The 19,057-nt window shown below is 34.3% G+C and overlaps 1 protein-coding gene across 2 annotated transcripts in view; it reads left to right on the forward strand.

Moving 5' to 3' along the window:
* ASCC3 (activating signal cointegrator 1 complex subunit 3) overlaps positions 1-19,057 on the forward strand; it is a 259,967-nt gene that overhangs the window by 151,500 nt on the left and 89,410 nt on the right. For both annotated transcript variants that reach the window (XM_050316537.1, XM_050316536.1), the window contains exons 15-17: positions 7,320-7,511; positions 7,841-8,065; positions 16,330-16,449. In XM_050316537.1, coding sequence (XP_050172494.1) covers positions 7,320-7,511; positions 7,841-8,065; positions 16,330-16,449 — 537 coding nt within the window. The remainder of the gene's footprint in view (positions 1-7,319; positions 7,512-7,840; positions 8,066-16,329; positions 16,450-19,057) is intronic.

Consider the following 19,057-nt stretch of genomic DNA (forward strand, 5'->3'; position numbering starts at 1 on the left):
CTTCTGCTGACAGCAAAACAGACCAAGATTGATGTTTTTCTCATCTGTGTACTCCAAGTGTTTAACAAATACGGCAACAGAACTTACTGTCTCAATGGCTGGAGAAGAATAGATACCTTGCTGTGCTTTACATGTATCCTACCTCTGTTCCCAGAGAGAGAATGGTTGTATTCTAAATTGATGAGAAAGCAAATAAGAGCTCTACATGATTTTGTGTGTAATTCAGAATTGTGATGTTATACAGTTAATTTGGTCTTTATTGACGTGCATTTTTGTGTTGTTGTTAAACTGAAATGTTTTGACATTAATAAGATTAGTTAGATTAATAAGATTTGAGATTATTTAGTCACATATTGCTGTTCACTGTGAAGTCCACATTTTCATTATATTGAAGCAGTACAAAAATGTCGCTATATAATTTTTATTGCACTTGCTATAAACAATAGCATGTTGATGATGCTTATCATTGTACAATATATGAAAAATACTGCTCTTTTTACTGATTCTCACTGAGAGGTGAGCTTAAACTGGGTCATTATGATGAGCATTTCCTGTCTATCTAAATCTATTGCTAGCGTTATTTTTTGTTCTGAAACCCTTTTATCTGAGAATCAGTAATCCATTCAGTTTTAAGACAGGCACCCCAGTCTGACTTGAAGTGAAATGTTAGGACACTTTGGTGTAAATTCTAAAATTCTGGCTTAAGTTGAGGTAGTTTATTGTCTATAAAAATAGTTCCTTTTTTTTTGCTTTGTAACAGCTAGGGATTAAGTGAGGTAATTTGAAACTATGTCTACATCCTCAATGACTTAGAAATCCATCATTTGTACATGGTCAGACTTGAATTCATGATTCTTTTATTCTTGGCTTGTCTGGCTGGCTCAAAAATGTAACATTTTAAACATTACACTAAATTTCTTAGCTTCTCCCATCAGTGAGGTTTGTAAACACTTCTATCTTGTGATTTCTTGATTATAGATCTGAGGAATCAAAGTTTAAATGTTTACCTCACATTCAAGGTCTTTAATCTGATTGCTATTCTTCCTCTTCCCATGGAATATTTCATTCTCTATGTGCCATGTAACTTTTTCAGTAAAAAAAGGTGGGGCTGCTATGATGTAACAGTGTACTGTAAAAAGAACACACTGGATAAGGCAAGACATTTCTGGACAGCATACCGGTCCCTTCTTTAACTGGTAGTCATCAGTCCCTAAGGTGCCAACCGGATGAAACAGAGCTTTGTGGAATAAATAGGTTAGGATCTGTGATAAGGCCAGGGCAATGGAAAAAATGTGCCAGAAATTTTGCCTTACACTTCCTTCCTTTTTAAATCAAAAAGAGAATAAAAGTATAATTTATAGGAATTTCTTTTAAAAACACTTCTGATTGGAGTAGTCACATATTCTCCTTTCTTTCTCCTTCAGAGGTATTTTTAGAGCACTTCACAGAACTTACTGAGGTGATATCATTAAACAGATCAGAGCAGTAACTCATAGGTTTAAAAAATTCTAACTTCACTACGGTGAACTTAAATCTCCAGAGGGAGGCAATTAGGTTATTGACTCTTCCAGGAGACATTCAAACTGATTCACATTTGTTTGCTAGAATTACCATCTTCAAATACTGTCTTGCCAGGTACCAACTTATTATAACTCAGTAAGAGAGTAAGTGTTGGGCAGAGATATTACTTCAGGATAACGATACAAAGTTAATACTTAGATACATTAAAAAAGTGAAGATGTAGAAAATGAGCATGAATACTTATTAAGTAGAATAGCATATCGGGCAGCCTGCATACATCCAGAAAAGATCTGCTAGGTCATGCATGTCATCTTGGTGATCTGAGCTCTTTGGTAGTCTTTGCATTCTCCACAGGAACCAGCTGCAGAGTGAGCTGTCAGTGAAGCCAGTGCTGCTGCTGTTCCCAAGATAGAGCAAAGAAAGTAATGTGAGGGCATATCAACACAGAAGCACTACCTGGATCCAATGTATTGAACTGTTGGGTGTTTTTTTAAAAGTGACTGATTTATAACTTGACAGAAGAGCTTCATGACAAATTGTCTGTCTCTGATTTAGTGTATTACTATGTGTTAACTAAGTACTAATAATTTTCCTGTTCCTTGCTGTTTCTCAAGCAATATGAAAAGTAATACAGGATAAGGACTAATTGTTTAATATATTTTAATTACAGAATATAGTCAACTTTTAAATCCTTCAGGAAAGAGTTATTTAAAAAATAAGTCCTTGTTTCTATAATAAAATAATAATTTAATCTTACTTACCCCATGACATCTCACTTCACTCTTGTCCTAGAAAGAGCTGCTAATAGCTTAGTTATTATGTAGACAATACAAGTGGAATAATACAAATAACAGTTCTACTGTTCTACTGTTTATGAAGTTCTACTTCGTAAAAGAACAGTCCTCTGGTAAAATCGTTGTAGCTCAAATGCATTCCTTTTTTCTCCCTGTAGACTCCAGTCTGTATTTCTTGATATTCAATTTTTTGATAAACTGTCAGATAGTGTTACTGCTTATCTTTCATGTGTTAGTATTTTGTCTTTGTTTCATATACTTGCTCTAACTGCGCATTAAGGAGTCTCATGATTTTTTCCCTGTAGCAAGAAATTATTATATTTTGATTTCATATTTAAAAAAAAAACCTTCTTATGATTTTACTTACACTATCTAAGTTTTGGTCTTGTCCCTTTGAAGCAGCAGTTGGAAATAAAAGAATAAAACTTTTACGTATGTAGATAAATTAATAAGCAATATGAATGTAGTAAATTCTAAAGAGCAAAAAGGGGGAATGATCATGCAGTCCTTTGATCACTTCTTTCCCTTTCTCTGAGACCTAGATTTTATATTTAAGGAACGGGAACAAACCCAGGGATGGACTCTTCAACTTCCCTTTCCCAGGTGACCTTTACTTTCAGAGTAGATGGGCAACTTCTTCCATCTTACCTTGATCTCATAAACTCATAAAAAGGCAATCAGTATTTTTTAAATGAACCAGCAGAGCAGATTCAGCAGTATTATTAACATGAACGAGGCAGAGGAGGCTTTTGTCTTGTTGGGACTTAAAACGATTTAGAAGTTCAGCCTACAAATTACATTTTTTGATGTCTTCAGGAAAATTACAGGTCAGTTATTTTGGATATAATTGAATTGTATTCATCACACAGTGGCAGTACAATTAAAACTACTCTTCATTGAAGGCTACAGCAAAAGATACCTTGCTTTGTTTGGTTTAGGTGTCTGTGATGTCTGTGCTACCAGAGCACCAACATTCATCAAGTGAGGCTAATGAGGCCTCAAAGTTAAGAACTAGTACTTTGTAGGGTGTCAGGACAGTACAGAGAATGAAGGATGGGAGTATATTGCTCAGAATTGCTCAAACCAGTGAACAAATATAATGGTGCATTCTGAGCAAACTACAAGTGCTGCCCTGTTGTGAACTCCACAGAAAGGAAATTACAATGATTGAATCATATGGTCACAAGCATGAAGTTTTGCTATAGTAAGGAGATCGTGAGAAAAATGCTAGAATAGCCTGTGCCATTTCTGTTATTGGAAGAAAATACATGAGTCAAAAACCGTGTTATTAGTGGGAAAAACTACGAACATTCAAAATTGTGAACAGTATCTTCAAAATGAGGAACCGGAAAGGAAAAATAATTTACAGGAAAAAAAATCCTAGTAATTAGTGGTGATCTACTTTATCTGTCCTAGAAAAGTGTAGCAATTGGAGATCTATTAAAAAGACATAAATTCATGTTTCACTTATAAAGAAGTGGCAGCTGCTTCTCATAATCAAGTTTTATTAGGTTTTTTTACTTGCTTTTATATACAGTAAGAAAAAGGTATCTATAGGTCTATTAAAAATTTCTTTCTTTGGTTCACAGTTTCAGTGTTTCAGACAAAAAGCATGCAGCTTATAGTTCTTTTGATACCTTTGTGATACCAGATGCATGAAAAGGGTAAGGAAGGGTGTTGTCTTTTGTAAGTCTTTAGCTGAAATACCCTGAAGTTTGATTAATTTTTTTTTTCTTTTATGTATGCGTCATTTCTCATTAAAATTAGGCAGGACATTTTTCTGTGTCTAATTGTGACATTTTTATTGTGTCTTAATCAAAAACTGCAAGAAATTCAAGACATTTAAAGGAGAAATATAGGTGGCAGCAAGTTAAACAAGGAATTTATTTAACACGTACTGTTTTAGATGCACACACACTCGTAAGCAAAGGTCATAAATCTGCAGCCCTCTTGAGCAATAAGGGAGGGGAAAGAAAATCAATTCTAATCTGGAGACCAGTGCTAGACCTCATAATAACAACTTCTCCATACACCTGAGGCACTTTGTAACATTTTGTGTAAATTTTAAGCAAAACCTTTTAGTCAGTAATAGAAAAAGGTGGAAGCAGTATAACTTTTTGTAGTTTACTTCCTTTATTTAGTACTTGTTAGTTTTGTTGTCTCTGCAACCATTAACATCCAGCTTTATACCATAACCCTGCAATTCATTGCCTCAAGGGCTGAAAAGGTTTGTCTGCAAATATGTTGCCATTAAAGGATATACTGTGTGAGCAGTCTTTCAAGCCATCACTGAGAGATGGGATTTATTTTTTAATTTTATTTTCTCAAGTGTAACTTTATGAAATTGGGTTATGATATTGTTCTTGAACTAACTTGCCTTATATCTTAGTAACTTAAAGTGACCACAAATTTATGGAAAAAAAATTAGTTTGATAGTTGCAGTTCATAGAACCATAGAATCAGCCAGATTGGAAAAAACCTCTGAGATCATCGAGTCCAACCCTTGATCCACTACTACCACAGTTACTAGACTATGGCACTAAGTGTCGCATCCAGTCTCTTCTTAAATACCTCTAGGGATGGAGAATCCACCACCTCCCTGGGCAGCCCATTCCAGTGTCTGATTACCCCCTCTGTAAAGAATTTCTTCCTGATATCCAACGTAAACCTCCCCTGGCAGAGCTTAAGGGGAGTTTGTCAGCTTGTCTTACTGATAGTTGCCTGGGAGTCAGAATAATTAGTAATTTTATTTCTTGGGCATTTGTGTTTTTTTCTGTGTCAAAAGTGGGCTGTGGTTTTTTATTAAAAAAAGTGCATCATCTTCTGTTTTGAAAAAAAAAAAATTCATATATTTCTAAGCCAGTTTATGTGTAGCGTGGAAGTCTAGCACTTCACAGATTCAATAAACGAACAGACAAAACCTGTGCATATTAAATATTTCTAATATGTTGGTTTAGAATGTGTGGTAGATTTTAGAAGTATGTGGATATTCTTTCTAAATGCAACTAAATGGATACATTTAGGTGTACCTACATATTTTTTAACAGTTAATTAATCTTAAGCTTTTAAGTAATTGAATTATAGTCAGACTAGCATTGCCATATATTAATGTTTTCTGTCACAAACTCTTCTCCTTCCTCTTCCTTTTGCTGTTATTCACAAGTTCCCTTCTCTCAGATTGGTGAAACTGTACTTCCTAAAAGCATTTACAAATAGAGTTTCCTTCTATATATAGCAAACAATTTTACTGTTCTTAGTTTCCTATCCATACATTGTCCTGTATTTCAATCAAAATAAACAACATAATCAATCAAGCTACAAACTAGGGTATTCGATTTTTAAACTGTGGAGATTTTAGAGAAAGATTTCACTTTTTCAGGTAAGATTCCAATATTTAAAGTGTAATTAATTACATAGGAAGATTTATTTTATTTAAGAGAAAAGCTAGTTGCATTGTTAAATGCTTACACCATATTACAAATGTAATCAAGATCAATCCAAATTTCTGTGTCACAGGTATTCTCAGTGAATTTTCTGCAGTCTTCTGTGAGATTTCTTGTTGATAATCAATAAATGCAAACCTTGGTGTATCTGTTTCTTTATGAAATACTTGTTTCCATTTGTTAGCTCTTAAAGAATAAGCTCCATGAACTGCAGGGCCACTTTCTCAATTTCTTATTTATTCATTTTCAAGCACTACAGGAGTTAATTAAATTTGTCAAAAAGTCATGTGTAGTTTAAAAGCTGAGTTTGATTTCCTTTAAATGAATAGTAAATAATTACTGCTAAAGCAGGAAAGATCAGATATTGAGAAACTAGATAATTGAGAAACTGAGAAATGTGTTTTTCCTACAATATTTTTCTTTTCATGTCCTCCTTTATAATTGCATTCCCATCTCCCTATTTACTTCCATGTTTGCAGAGATTTACTGTTCATGTTTGGCAGCATGCCAGTACTGTGAAGCATATTTTTCTTTGCTTTACCCTCTCTGTATTCCATAAATCAACTTTTCAGTGGCTGTGTGTCAGGTACTGGTAAGTGTGAAGATATGATAATATCAACAACAATAATAATAATAATCTGAATTTATCTGGAATTAATTCACTATAATATACAGGGCTGAAAATACAGTGAGAGTCAAAGACTACTTAACCTTCCTGTGATCTATGGAAAAGTGGAGAATCTCTGCTGACAAAGAAATCTGGTTTAGAGAAAGATTAGAGTCACCATTACCACAACCCTCCTGGTGTTATATTTAGCAGTGATCAATTTTAGGAGACAGTAAGTGCAGCAGCTAGGAATGTGGAGGAGATGAGAGGAAAATCAGAGGTGTTTGTGGCAAATCAGGGAAATTAATTTCTCATAAATTAGGGTCAGTGTTCAGTTTAGGTGAAGCGTGGTAAAGCCAGCACCCAGAAATAATGCTCACAGACCTCATACCCTATGGCAGGCTGGAGGACTTGAGGTTTTGCAGACTGAGGTCCCCCCTATGCACGAGGAAGGTAAAAATGAGGGGTGGATGAACAGTTTGATTCCACTGTGCCGCACTGATGCAATGGCCGGTGGTGGGGAAGGGTATCCCCTTCTTAATGAAAAGTGTAATGTGTGGCCTGCTGCCTTAAGCCTGTCCCAGCTGCCTGCATAGTCTGAAAGAGCTGCTTTTCCAAGGAAAAGTGATACATGAGTTCTCAGTTTCAGTGTTACTCGCTATCAGTAAACTTGAGTCTCTGTTTAAGTGAAGCAATACTTTAGTAAAAGGATTAAACTTCTTACAAGTTTTTAAAATCTTTTAAACAATTACATGTCTTCTTTGGAAAATAAATGTAGAAAAATTCATTTATATAAAACTCTGATATATTGGTGTTGACGAAAAGTGACATAATAAGAATAGTTTCTTTCTTATGACTCACAATAATATTCAATTTTTTCCCTGTAATTTTTTAATACAATACTTCTTGTACTGTAATTGGAAGTGAATTTAATTATTTTTTTGTCTGCTCTAGGTACAGAGATCCAGAAATAAGCAGTTACGCGAGCTGTTTCCAGATGGATTTAGTATTCATCACGCAGGAATGCTGCGGCAAGACAGAAGTTTGGTTGAGAACTTGTTTTCTAACGGGCACATCAAAGTCCTAGTTTGTACAGCTACACTGGCTTGGGGTGTCAATCTGCCTGCTCATGCTGTTGTTATTAAGGTAAGAGCTTTCCCTACTCTGCAAACAGGTTGTCTTTCTTGAAAGAAACTTGTAAGGGCATATAGATAGCAAGATCTTTATTGTGAGTTTCGGGCCTGGAGGGGAAATGTCTGATTGACTCGAAATGTTATTTATATCTCATTAAACTGATTCTCTCCAGTGGGAGTCTAGTTTGTATAGTAAAGATTTAAATATATCAAAGATTAGGAACGGATTAGTTAAAGTACACTTCTGAAATCATGCTATATTTGCCTAATTTCAGTATTCAGCTCATCAGGATTATATTCATGTGTATTTATGTTAATTTTTATTAACTTTTCCTCAACCAGGGAACACAAATATATGCTGCAAAAAGAGGCTCCTTTGTTGACCTTGGAATTTTAGATGTCATGCAGATATTTGGTCGAGCTGGACGGCCTCAGTTTGACAAATTCGGAGAAGGCGTCATTATTACAACTCATGATAAACTCAGTCATTACCTGACTCTTCTTACTCAGCAGAATCCAATTGAAAGCCAGTTTCTTGAAAGCCTTGCAGACAACTTAAATGCAGAGGTAACCTTTGATTCATTTAGAGAAACCAGTAAACTTTAAAAGGTTGACATTATTGAAACAAAAATGTAATGTTTTCACACTTAATAAAAATTTCCATTATATATATATTTTATTACTGTTAGTCTGTAGGTGTGCATGTTTAAGAGGAGTGAACTGTTTGTTACATATGTGGAAATGTGGAGCCTTTTACAAAAGGCAGCAGGTATTCAAAGTAGGATGGGGGGGGTCAAAATACCATTAAGATAAAACTGTAGAAACACAACATTTACCTTTTAATCAGAAGTGCTTCATTACAATTTAGGAAGCATTCTGTCTAACTGCAAATTAAAATCCACAAAAAATTACAGCCTGTCTTTCTGTATATAAACAAATTCATATATTTGACTGCAATACAGGAATAATCAAGTACTTGGCTTGAACTCTTTTTTCAAAGGCATTAGACATTTTTTCACTTGAAGTCAAGCAGTTCAGATAAACTGAAATGTCCAGTGGCGTAAAACTGATTATACCTTTGAAAGATATGTTTGGTCTATTAGGAATAGTCTTTTTAAGATGCTTGATCATTTTATCTGCATAATTCTTAAATATTTATTTATTTCAACTTTTCATCACTTTGAAGTCTATGCATTATTCAGTCATAAATAATCATTTTAAAAGGATATTCTGAAAATGAGCAGAAATTGATACTGTGACCTTTTAAAATGTTGAGATTCATTCCTTGATTCTTTACAAATGACAGAGTTTGATCATTCATGATTTGGGTTGTTTGATTTTTTTCTTTTAAGGGGTTTCTTCATAAGTTGTTTCTTCAGTTACTGTTAATGAGAAAAATCTCTGCCAAAGTACAGTCACACACCAAACACAGAATAAAGTTTAACTGTATTCCAAGTATTTCCATACACAAATGTAGGGGAATGAAAATATTGACCCTTGTCCGTGCTCACAGCTCCCCCTCTTTACCTCAAGGCCCTGGAATGGTCTGAGAATAAGGAGGGAGAGAGAAATTGATCTCCCCCAGAACATGAGACACAAATGCAATTAAAAGGAGACATTTGCAATTTTCCAATTTCTCTTTCTCCCTCAAAGAAAAGAGGAAAAATAAATGGAAGGCATGCATGCCGTGGGAAGATGTATTGCTCTCAATCCTTTCCTTCTGACAGCACTTAGGAGTCTGGAGATAGACACCTCTGAATGTTCTCTAAGTGGAACTGGATGGATATTCAGTTATTTAAAACTGCATAATAGCAATTTACACATTAGTTTAAATCCTAAAGGTGTGTTGGTTTTGAAGGCCAGGATTACCTGTGTTATTGTTCAGCACCCTGATCAGTCGGGAGAGAGAGATCTGTACCTTTTCACTGGGAAAGGATCCAGCCAGATTTCATAGAAGAGCTTTGTTCATTTTCTTGAGATAGACAAAGTAGACGAGGAAACAAGAGTTGAACAGTGTTTCCTTCACAGCGAAGGATTTTTCTACCTTTTTATTTTCTTAATATTAGAAATTTAGTTCTCCTGTATCACAGAAGGCCTTCAAGTTAGTGAAGAATTACAAAGACAGTAAAATAGTAAGTCTCTGTTGTGAACTGGGTCAGGGAAGATCTCTATGATTGACATACTGTGAAAAGCACATGGAATAGCCATGTACTATTGTTCTTTCAGGCTTCATCTGTATTGCTCAAATAGTCTTAAAAGGTGTGTGGATGTGCAGGTGTGCCCACCTGTGTTTTGCCAGGAATTTCAAGAGCTCCAGCAGAAAAGCTACCTTTTGTTTGGAAAATGCTTTACTGATATACCCTGAAAAATCTTGCTGGTTAGTTTAGAAAAAGAGGTTTTTAAAGGCAATGCAACAGCTCTTTATAACTAACTGGAACTAGAAGTGAATAAGAAAAAGGAAAAAAAATTTTGACCATGGCAGTACAAGAATTAATCACTCTGCTCATAAATAAGGGTACCTGAAATGTAAGATCTGGAACTGTCTGTCCTCTAACACTAGGGAACATACAGGAAGTCTGATTATTTTCTATGCTGAAAATTTTTGTAGTAATTGATGGTATGGAAGATGTGATTGTATATGAGGAACTGAAGATTTGACTTGATGAACTGGGAGTCTCAATCCTATTCCATTCCTCTCACTGAGAATACTTAGCTGAGAAAGTATGAGATGTAGGCTATTAATTTTCAATATGTAATATTCTGTAGAGAGATAGAGTAATGGGGAGCATGTTGTTCCTCTGATCTGAGCTGTAATTTCAAATGCACATATTGTCCAGTAGGGTCAGAAAGTTGATTTTTTTTTTTTTTTTTTTTTTTTTTGTGGTGGTGGGTTGGGTTTTTGTTTGTTTTGTTTTGTTTTTTTGGTTGGTTGTTTTTTTGTTTTTGTTTTTTTGGTGGTGGTGGTGGTGGTTGTTTTTTACATATTTGGTTATAATTACACTTCAGGATTCTTCTTCCCTTCCTTCTTTTACGCTGCGAAGAGATTTTAAGTCCAAGGTATTTATTTTAGAGGAAGTATTTAGAATGTCTTAACAAAACATAGTGTAGCAAATGTCTGATTGTATCTTGTTTGTTTTGATATGTTGCTGTACTGGATAGAAAATTAAGGTGCCAAAACGTCACTAGCATTGACTTTGGTGCAGTTAGGACCAAAAAAATAACATTGAAGGTTGAACAGACCTGGTTGGTTGAAGTTTTCAAAGGTGGTAGCATCTTCTCTTTATTTTCCTCTCTTTTTCCTGCATTTAATAGTAAGTACTCATCTAGCTTAAAAACTGTTAAAAAAATCATTGAGACTTGGAAAGGTAAATACCATCCTCTTTCACCGAATCGCAAAACATTCAAGGGAGGAACGGCACTGTGAGCTTAGAATAGTAATGTTAACAGTAATTATGAAACAGTAAATGTCCAAATGAAAAACAATGAGTTGCAGCATTTTTAGATAAGACTGACAGCAATAAAAGCAGTCTTACTCGTAAAGCTTTGTTTAGGTTTTTACCTAAAAGGGGAAGTACATATTTATTTTTCTGGGGAAGTACATATTACAACTGAGTAGTTTATTTTGAAATGTGTACAAGTTACTGAAATTGTTTCCAGGAAAAGAGAAAAATCTCAATAGAAGTTTAGTAATTTTTAACAGTAATTGAGTAGTTCTCTGAAAAATATTGCTAGAAGACACTGCAGAAATAACTAGCTTACACTGAAAGTGTGAAATTAAGAAGTTAATCCTCCTGCTCTATTAAAATAGTAGATCAAAATAAGAAAAAAATAATAGAACAATGATTCCATTTCATAATAGGTAGTCACCTAAACTTATCCAATCAAAGAGATACATAGGAAATATGTGATCTACAGTATCGTAAAAATTATCTAGAAGTGCAGCACTTCTACCACAGGATTTGAAGTATGGGGAAAAGTGCAGAAAACGAACAAACTAGTTTAGATAGATTTTTTTTTTTCGGGGTTTATGTAATTTTAGTGTTATCTGAAAAGAACCGTGTACTCAAGGCTTTAAATTAGAGAAGATTCCATAGCTGCACTGCAGTTGCAGCAGCAGATGATGCAGTCAGAATTTTCTTAATCATGATAAATGATTGTTAGTAGAAATAGCAATGGAGTACAATAGAATAACAAAGGCACGAAACCAACATTTTTTTGTTATCTGATATGTGTGGTGTTACTTATTGTTCTGTCATAAAATGCAGGAAAATTTAGTGCCTGCCAGATAACTGAAGAACAATACTTTGAACACTTACAAGGAGCTATTGCGTTAGCATTTTTGGAAAGTAACTTCAGCATTTCCTTATAATTGGAGTCAGTCTAATCTTCTGTGTATGCTGATTTGATCTAAGTTAGGGGAATCGTCTGAGACAGATAGTTCAGAAATTGTTATGTTTATCTGGAGATAACTATTCCAATGGGCTACAGCATTCTGGAAAAAAAACCCTCACGTTTTAAAACATGCCATTTTATTTATGAATAGATAGTCTTAGGAAGCACATTCAGTTTTGGTCATCTTCTGTCCCTTTGACAGTAACAATAGCACAATGTGGAGGCAAAATATATGTTTATTGACTGATTTGATACAGAAATCAAGACACTGCTGATGACCATCTTTTCCATAACAGAGCCTTGTTAGCACCAGGAAATCTGCACTTATGTGTAATAAAACAACATATTGTAGGAGCATAATCTGCTTTTATTACAAGTCATTTAGGAAATCTGAATGCTTATGTTCGAGTTGTAAAGAGAAACAAATTAAAGGCCAGAAGCACTGCTGAATTTTTTTAACTCTTAATTTATTATGGATGTATCAGTAGCTGAAAGAAGGGCTAGTAAAATGAAGGCAACTTTTGAAACTATGGAAAGACTCTATGTTTCCACAAGAATATGAAACTGCTTTTATCTAGACCAGGTCAGAAATAGGCAGATGGTAAGAATGACTCAGATATTTGAGGTAATATAATAAATAATCCCAGCTACACAATCCCTAAGTGGAATCGAGAGCCTTGAATTTTGTACTTAGGTTTACGTTGCCCAAAAATGGAATAAAAATCCATTGAAGGATATCAAATGCAGAGACAACACCTTTAACTAAAGACCTTGAGATGTAATAGTTTAAGAATTTGGGAGAAATTTATGTGTTGCTTATTCCTCATTGCCACCTTTTGCCCTTCAACATTTGTGGTTATCTAACCTCAGAGACAGCATACTGGACTTACTCCTTAAGAGAGCTGCAGAGTGGGTAAACCTGAAAGAGTCACAACTTCATTGAGCTGACACCAAAATTAAGACTTTGAATGTGTATGTCAGCACATCAATCCACTGAGAATTGTCTCCTGCAGATCTGAGTTTTGGTTCAGTTTTGTGGATTTTTTTCTGCTAAAAATTAGTGGAAGAGTAAATGTTCAGTGATGATCTACACAGGCATGCAGATGCCCTTTTCCTTTTTTTGCTAAAGTTGTGCCACTGGGCATAATCGAATGTACAAAGGAATAAAATAAATTGTTAGGGTATGTAGTTGAGAGGAGTGAGCTCTGGGTCAGTTGACCAGCTGGCAAACAGAAAATACCTATGGCTATATTTTCTGGAAATACAGGAAGAAAGATAAGATGCAGGGGATGTGGTTTAATTAGACCATAAACTTTAACTTATCTGGGAACTATCATCAATAGCTCATACAGTGCAGGTCACCATTCCTTCCCTAATCATTTCCACCCAATAGAGCCCTCCCTGACATCCGCAGCTGGACTCCAGCTTGTTGCTGGGATGACTTCTTTCCCCAGAGAGGTTAGAAAATGATTTGCAGTGCTGGACAGTAGGGGATGCCTTCCCCAGCATGTGTGTGCCTTTACTTGCACATGCTTATGATTTTGTTCTGAAGACAGGAATGTAGAAGGTGGTGACTTGTTTAGTTTGGGCAAACCTCTTAATCTATATTTTGCCTTGAAAGAGTGGGTTCTCAGGAGAAACAAAGAATTCCTTCAGAGCCCTTCCTAAATAAATCAGTCGGGAGCTGGGTGACTGAATGGCTAATCCGGGTGTAGGGCAAAGCACAGGAGATTCTGTCCCACTTGGGACAATTCTAGTAACATTAAGAAATTATTTCAAAAGCTGTACAGGAATAAGACTACAGTCACTTCAGAGGCTGAAATAGTAATTCAAAATACACTGGTTTCCAAAGCAAACAGAAGATTGCTTATTAGGTTGTTAGAAAGTTTCTTTACTCTCTTACATTAACAACACATACTTGGTTCATATATAAAAATTTTTCTTTGTGTAATCTGACTCACTTATACAAATATAGCTGCCATACTTTAAAAGGACAGTATGTGATGTTATACGATAAATTCAATATGTTATCAGTAGCATTTTTATGTGCTTTTCCTAATCTGTATAGAAATATCAGAAAGAAAAACCTTCATTTTTCAAAGACTGCCCCTCAAAAGCCATTCTACTTATATCTGTTTACACTTTTTTGAAAATCAATATCGTTCAACTTGATAAAATGTGGGGCATAGCATTTGTGGGAAAAAAAATATTTAATGAAAATAAATATTAGTAAATGCTACTAAGTACATTACCCAGTGATGGCAACAGCAGCCACGCAATAATTAGTCAAAATTTTGTGATGTTGATTATTGTTTTCATTTAAATTGCCCAGAGAATTTAATTAATATAGTACATTTATTTGTATATGAACAGTGAAAAATAAAAATCATTTTATGACAGCTGGTACAATCAGGCAATACAATGTCAATATAGTAAATATTTCTACTCACTGATTATTCCATCTGTATCTAAATGCCATCGTTGAGGAAATGCTGGGAACTTCCATCATTCATACTGTTTTAGCAAAGGATAAATTTTCAGTCCATAAGAACTTTGCTTGAACACTAGATGGCAGCAAATATTTAGAAATTGCTCTGTTTTTTATTGTATCTGCATATTATTCATTAAAGTTGGGTGAAGAAAGTGCTGTATTAGATTTCAGTACCATATCTGAAACCCAATTGTATTTCTCAACGACTTTTTTCCTTCAGTTTTGCTTTTAACTTATGCAAGTATTTAATTAGAATAGAATAGCAATATAATGATACATTTGAACTATGAGGCAAAACCCTGAAGTGCTTCTTTTTTTTTAATCATCACACTTCACTGTCCTTGGTAATGAGAATATTAACTTTAACGATTGTGACAGTAATTGTTGAAAATGTTACTATTTGACTATGTTGTAACACTATTTCAAGTTCTATGTTGTTACACTATTTCAAGTTGAGTACTGAAAGATATTTGAGTCATGGAAAGAAGTCAAATGTTGAAAATAACCTGGATACAAGTCGAGTAATCATAACCTGTGCGTTGTGTTCAATGTTTTCCCTGTAGTTGTCTATGAAGAACTGAATGCTTTTGTAGCTACTTCATTATGTAGTATATACTTTGAGAAAACAAAATGGGAAATGGGGCTTCCCCTGACCTCCCTGTGCTCTGGAAGAACAAAATATATCACTTGAAAATGTGTAAAACAAAGCCTGGGGTTACTCCATACTATTAGTCATTAGTAACAACAAGGTTTTGCTGGCTTGAAGTTATTTTAACTCAAGGCAGATTTGGCTTTCATTATTATTTTTTAATAGACATGTATGTTATTTCAGAAAGAATTTCAATATTATTAGTAAGGGTCTAGATACTTCAATCTGAACATGCATATGTATTCATTTAGTTCCATAGGCTGTTTTTTTTTAATTTTTGCCAAGTCATGTGGAACATTTATATGAAATCCAAACACCAATAAAACAAAAATAGCTTTAAAAATGTAGTAATGGATCACAAAACTTTGGTAAGAGGGAATTTTGCTTCTTTTAAACAATGAGTGACAACCAAAAAAAGTTTTGTTCATGGGACATGCAGAAGATATTAAATTCTTGTGGTAAAATCAGGTTAACTGGATTTAAGTGATGAAACATTTCTCATGAGTGTAGCCAATACAAAATAGAGCTGAAGTTATTAAGTAAAAGTGTATGTGGTCAATAATTTGGTGATAAAAGTATTGAATTCACAAAAAAAAAAAAGTCAGTAGAAAAATGGGTTTGTTATACCTGATTTAGCCTTGAAATATAAATAAACATGTATATATATATGTGCATATTATCTGTTCAATTTGGTTATGTTTTCATATAAAAAGGATATAGCAGGTACCTGTATGTTCGATTTGCCAGATACAAAAGGAGAAAACTATTTATAGAAACTGTGTATAAAAAGATTGACAAGTATGAAGACATCATGAAGAAAAATCCTAAAGATTCTTGGTATCATTTTGTTTAGGACCTGGACAAGATAATGCTTTCACATTGTTATGATGAAGTTAATCTTTTAAATGTAATGCTTTTGTTTAAAAGTACTTTTCTTAAAATTACTTGGCCATATTGACTAAAGAATTATTTACTTTTGTTTGTCTTTTGTTTTGTAACAAACTTGCTCCATATCATCTTTTAATTGTAAAAAATCATAAGTGGTGTAGGAAAGATCATTTATAGTTAGTGTATCTATAGTGTTATGTCAAAGAATACCATGTTATTCGTTGTTCATAAGATAAAGATGTGTAAATGATTGAAGTTGTCTTATGATTATTTCAAAATTATTTAAGTTGGAAACATCCTGACACTTTCTTTAATCTACTTCTACTACTCTCAATTCCATGTGTTTTCAGCCAAATATTTACGTGCAGCTGTAACATATAAACTTAATTTTGTCTCTTTTCCTACTTCCAGATTGCTCTTGGAACAGTAACTAATGTGGAAGAAGCAGTAAAGTGGATAAGTTACACTTACCTTTATGTACGGATGAGAGCAAATCCATTAGTGTATGGCATCAGTCACAAAGCTTATCAGGTATAAAATGCATTTTTAAAAAAATCTGTAACCCGTTCTGGGTCTGTAATCCTTCCCTGATGTGAGGATAAATATTTGCTATTTCTACTTAACCTGACATCAGCAATTCTTTTAAAGTGCTTGGAAAAAGGAAGATGTTTTCTGTAGCAGAGTGTTTTTTACACTGAATTATAAGGCCCCTTCTGTTCACATAAAAATACATTTTAACTGGTCAAGTTATGCTCCAAAGAACACCATTCATTCTTATCAGTCAGTTGCTGTAACATAGCCTGTTTTCAGTGTTTCAGTTTTGTAGGCTAGATACAAATGATAAAAGAAAACATTTTTGAATTGCTTGATTCCACCCCCCCCGCCCCGTCAGCTTTCATTTTAGAATATTTCATAACATGACATCTTATAAACTATAAAATGACATTTTTAATTGTACAATATTTTCTTTCTTGGGATTTATTAATTATTAGATTTTTATTACTTTGTTTTGAATTTTTTTTCTTTATTTAGAAGTGTTCCATGCAGTGATACGAATTAGAGCACAGTTACATAAGGGGTTTTTTCCCGATTTATTTTTATTATCTGTAATTTTTAGGAGGTTCAGTAGTTTACAGATTATCTAAATATTATTACTTTTTTTTTATGCAACTATTTTTAAGCCTTTAATGTTAACATAGTTGGATATGGTCAAACTCACAACTGAATGGTAAAGGCAGTTTATTTCACGACAGGAATCTCTTTTGTGACTTCATAATTTGTCTTGACATTGTGAGCAGAAGTTCTTTAGTAGAGGTAAATGTCAGTAGAGAGTTTTTTGATATCTTTTGTCTCTGATAGTGGAAACTGCAGTGGAAGTAGGTGGGCTATTAAGCTTCTGCACTGTTATACCTCTGGTCATCTCAAATCCGTTTTCTTTAAAAAACTATATAGTGCATTACCGTATGTAACAGTATATAACACAGACCACAAAGTCACAGGTAAATGAAAAATAAAAATTGATTTGCTATGAATGTTATTGTCTCATTACTATAAATTCCTTTTTAGAATAAAAGAAATATAACCATATTGGTAATAACTGGTGAAAAAAGTAATAAAACACTAACAGAAATATTTTTATAAACTTAAAAAATGATGAACAAGAGTTACTTCTTCCCTTGCTCCTATGTTTTTATTCAGGTGCTGAGAAAGTAGAGATTACTAGCACTTGTCATTTTCTGCTACTAGTCTTCTTTCTACCCCTTTTGATTTGATGTACTAATACTAGACATTCTTATTTTTGTGTTAAAGCAGTAACAAATTATATCAATATGAAGTGTTACTCTTTCATGTAGGAATAAAACCAATGCCAATCCCCTTATTTTCTAGATAAACCAGTTTTAAATTTCAAAGCTACTGTTCTATAGATAGTGTGAGGATGTTATAGTGCCAGGTGCAGACATAACCAAGGATTCGCTCAGTTAGACCATTCTATTCCTTCTATTCTGAATATAGGTATTCAATTTTTACAATTAGTATCTTACTGTTTTTTAGTAATGTTGCAGTGTGCCAATTTCTCTCTCTGTTTTGTCTGACAACTAGTGTTAACCATTCCGAATCCATATATCCATCATGGATCACACTTCCCAGCTGTTCGATGGGGCTGAGATGATACAAACTCATTCTCCTTTCCCTTTCCACTGTCATTCACCATATCCAATAGTTACTTCAGGGCACCAAAGATCCGGCCTGTCCACATGACAGGGTGTGTTGTGCTGCACAGGGAGACCAGGGCACATGTGCACCTGCCCTGCACCGACACATTCAGCACCGCACACGTTGTCTCTAGGACGTTTCTGGGCTACACCCAGGATTAGACTACTGCAGGTCCGCGGCTTCGATGTGTCATTTTTCAAGTTGTTTGACAGAATTACCAATAATACCTTTCGCTGATATGTGAAAATGGCCAAAATTCATGATGAGCAGCAAGGTGAAACAAAAGTGGTAGGAAAAAGTGGAACAAATGCAAATGTTGTGTAAGTGAAGCCTGTAGTATGAATTAAAGGATTTTCTTATACTTGTAGGGTTCCAAAGAAAAGGTATCTGCATTTTTAAAATAAACCCTTTTATCTATTTTCTGCTCTTTTTGGTTCCACTCTTTGGTGTTCCCACAGTTAAGCAAAGCTTTTCATCCTCATAAGCCTTATGTTTAGAACATTGTAAAAGTTAGAGGAGTGCATGCCCAACATTTCTCTCAGTAATCTAAAGAAAACAATGTGAATAATAATTCATTTATCAAGAATTGCAACGGGCTTTATCAGGCATTCTTAAATTTCCATATGTATACTCCAGACCTGCTCAGATTCTAACTGTGGACATACCAAGGCTCATTTTAAGAGCAAAAGCTGTTCTAGGCTGGATCTTTTACTTTGTGGGATTTCTAATTATGCAAGTTCAACAAGGTTGCTAACCATGGATTCTCTAGACTTAAATATTGTTTCACAGTCTTTTCAAGTTGATGACGTTTCCTTTAAAGTTAAAACTTTTTATTTGTAAAAAATGTCAGTTTACTGTTAAAGACAAAAGATTGGCAGGTAAATTGTACTGCCAAAAGAGTAGGGGAGTGTTTTGATTTTTTTTT

This window comes from Myiozetetes cayanensis, unplaced genomic scaffold (assembly GCF_022539395.1).
Source record: "Myiozetetes cayanensis isolate MyiCay16 unplaced genomic scaffold, myiCay2020 scf2-11, whole genome shotgun sequence".
Taxonomy (NCBI): domain Eukaryota; kingdom Metazoa; phylum Chordata; class Aves; order Passeriformes; family Tyrannidae; genus Myiozetetes; species Myiozetetes cayanensis.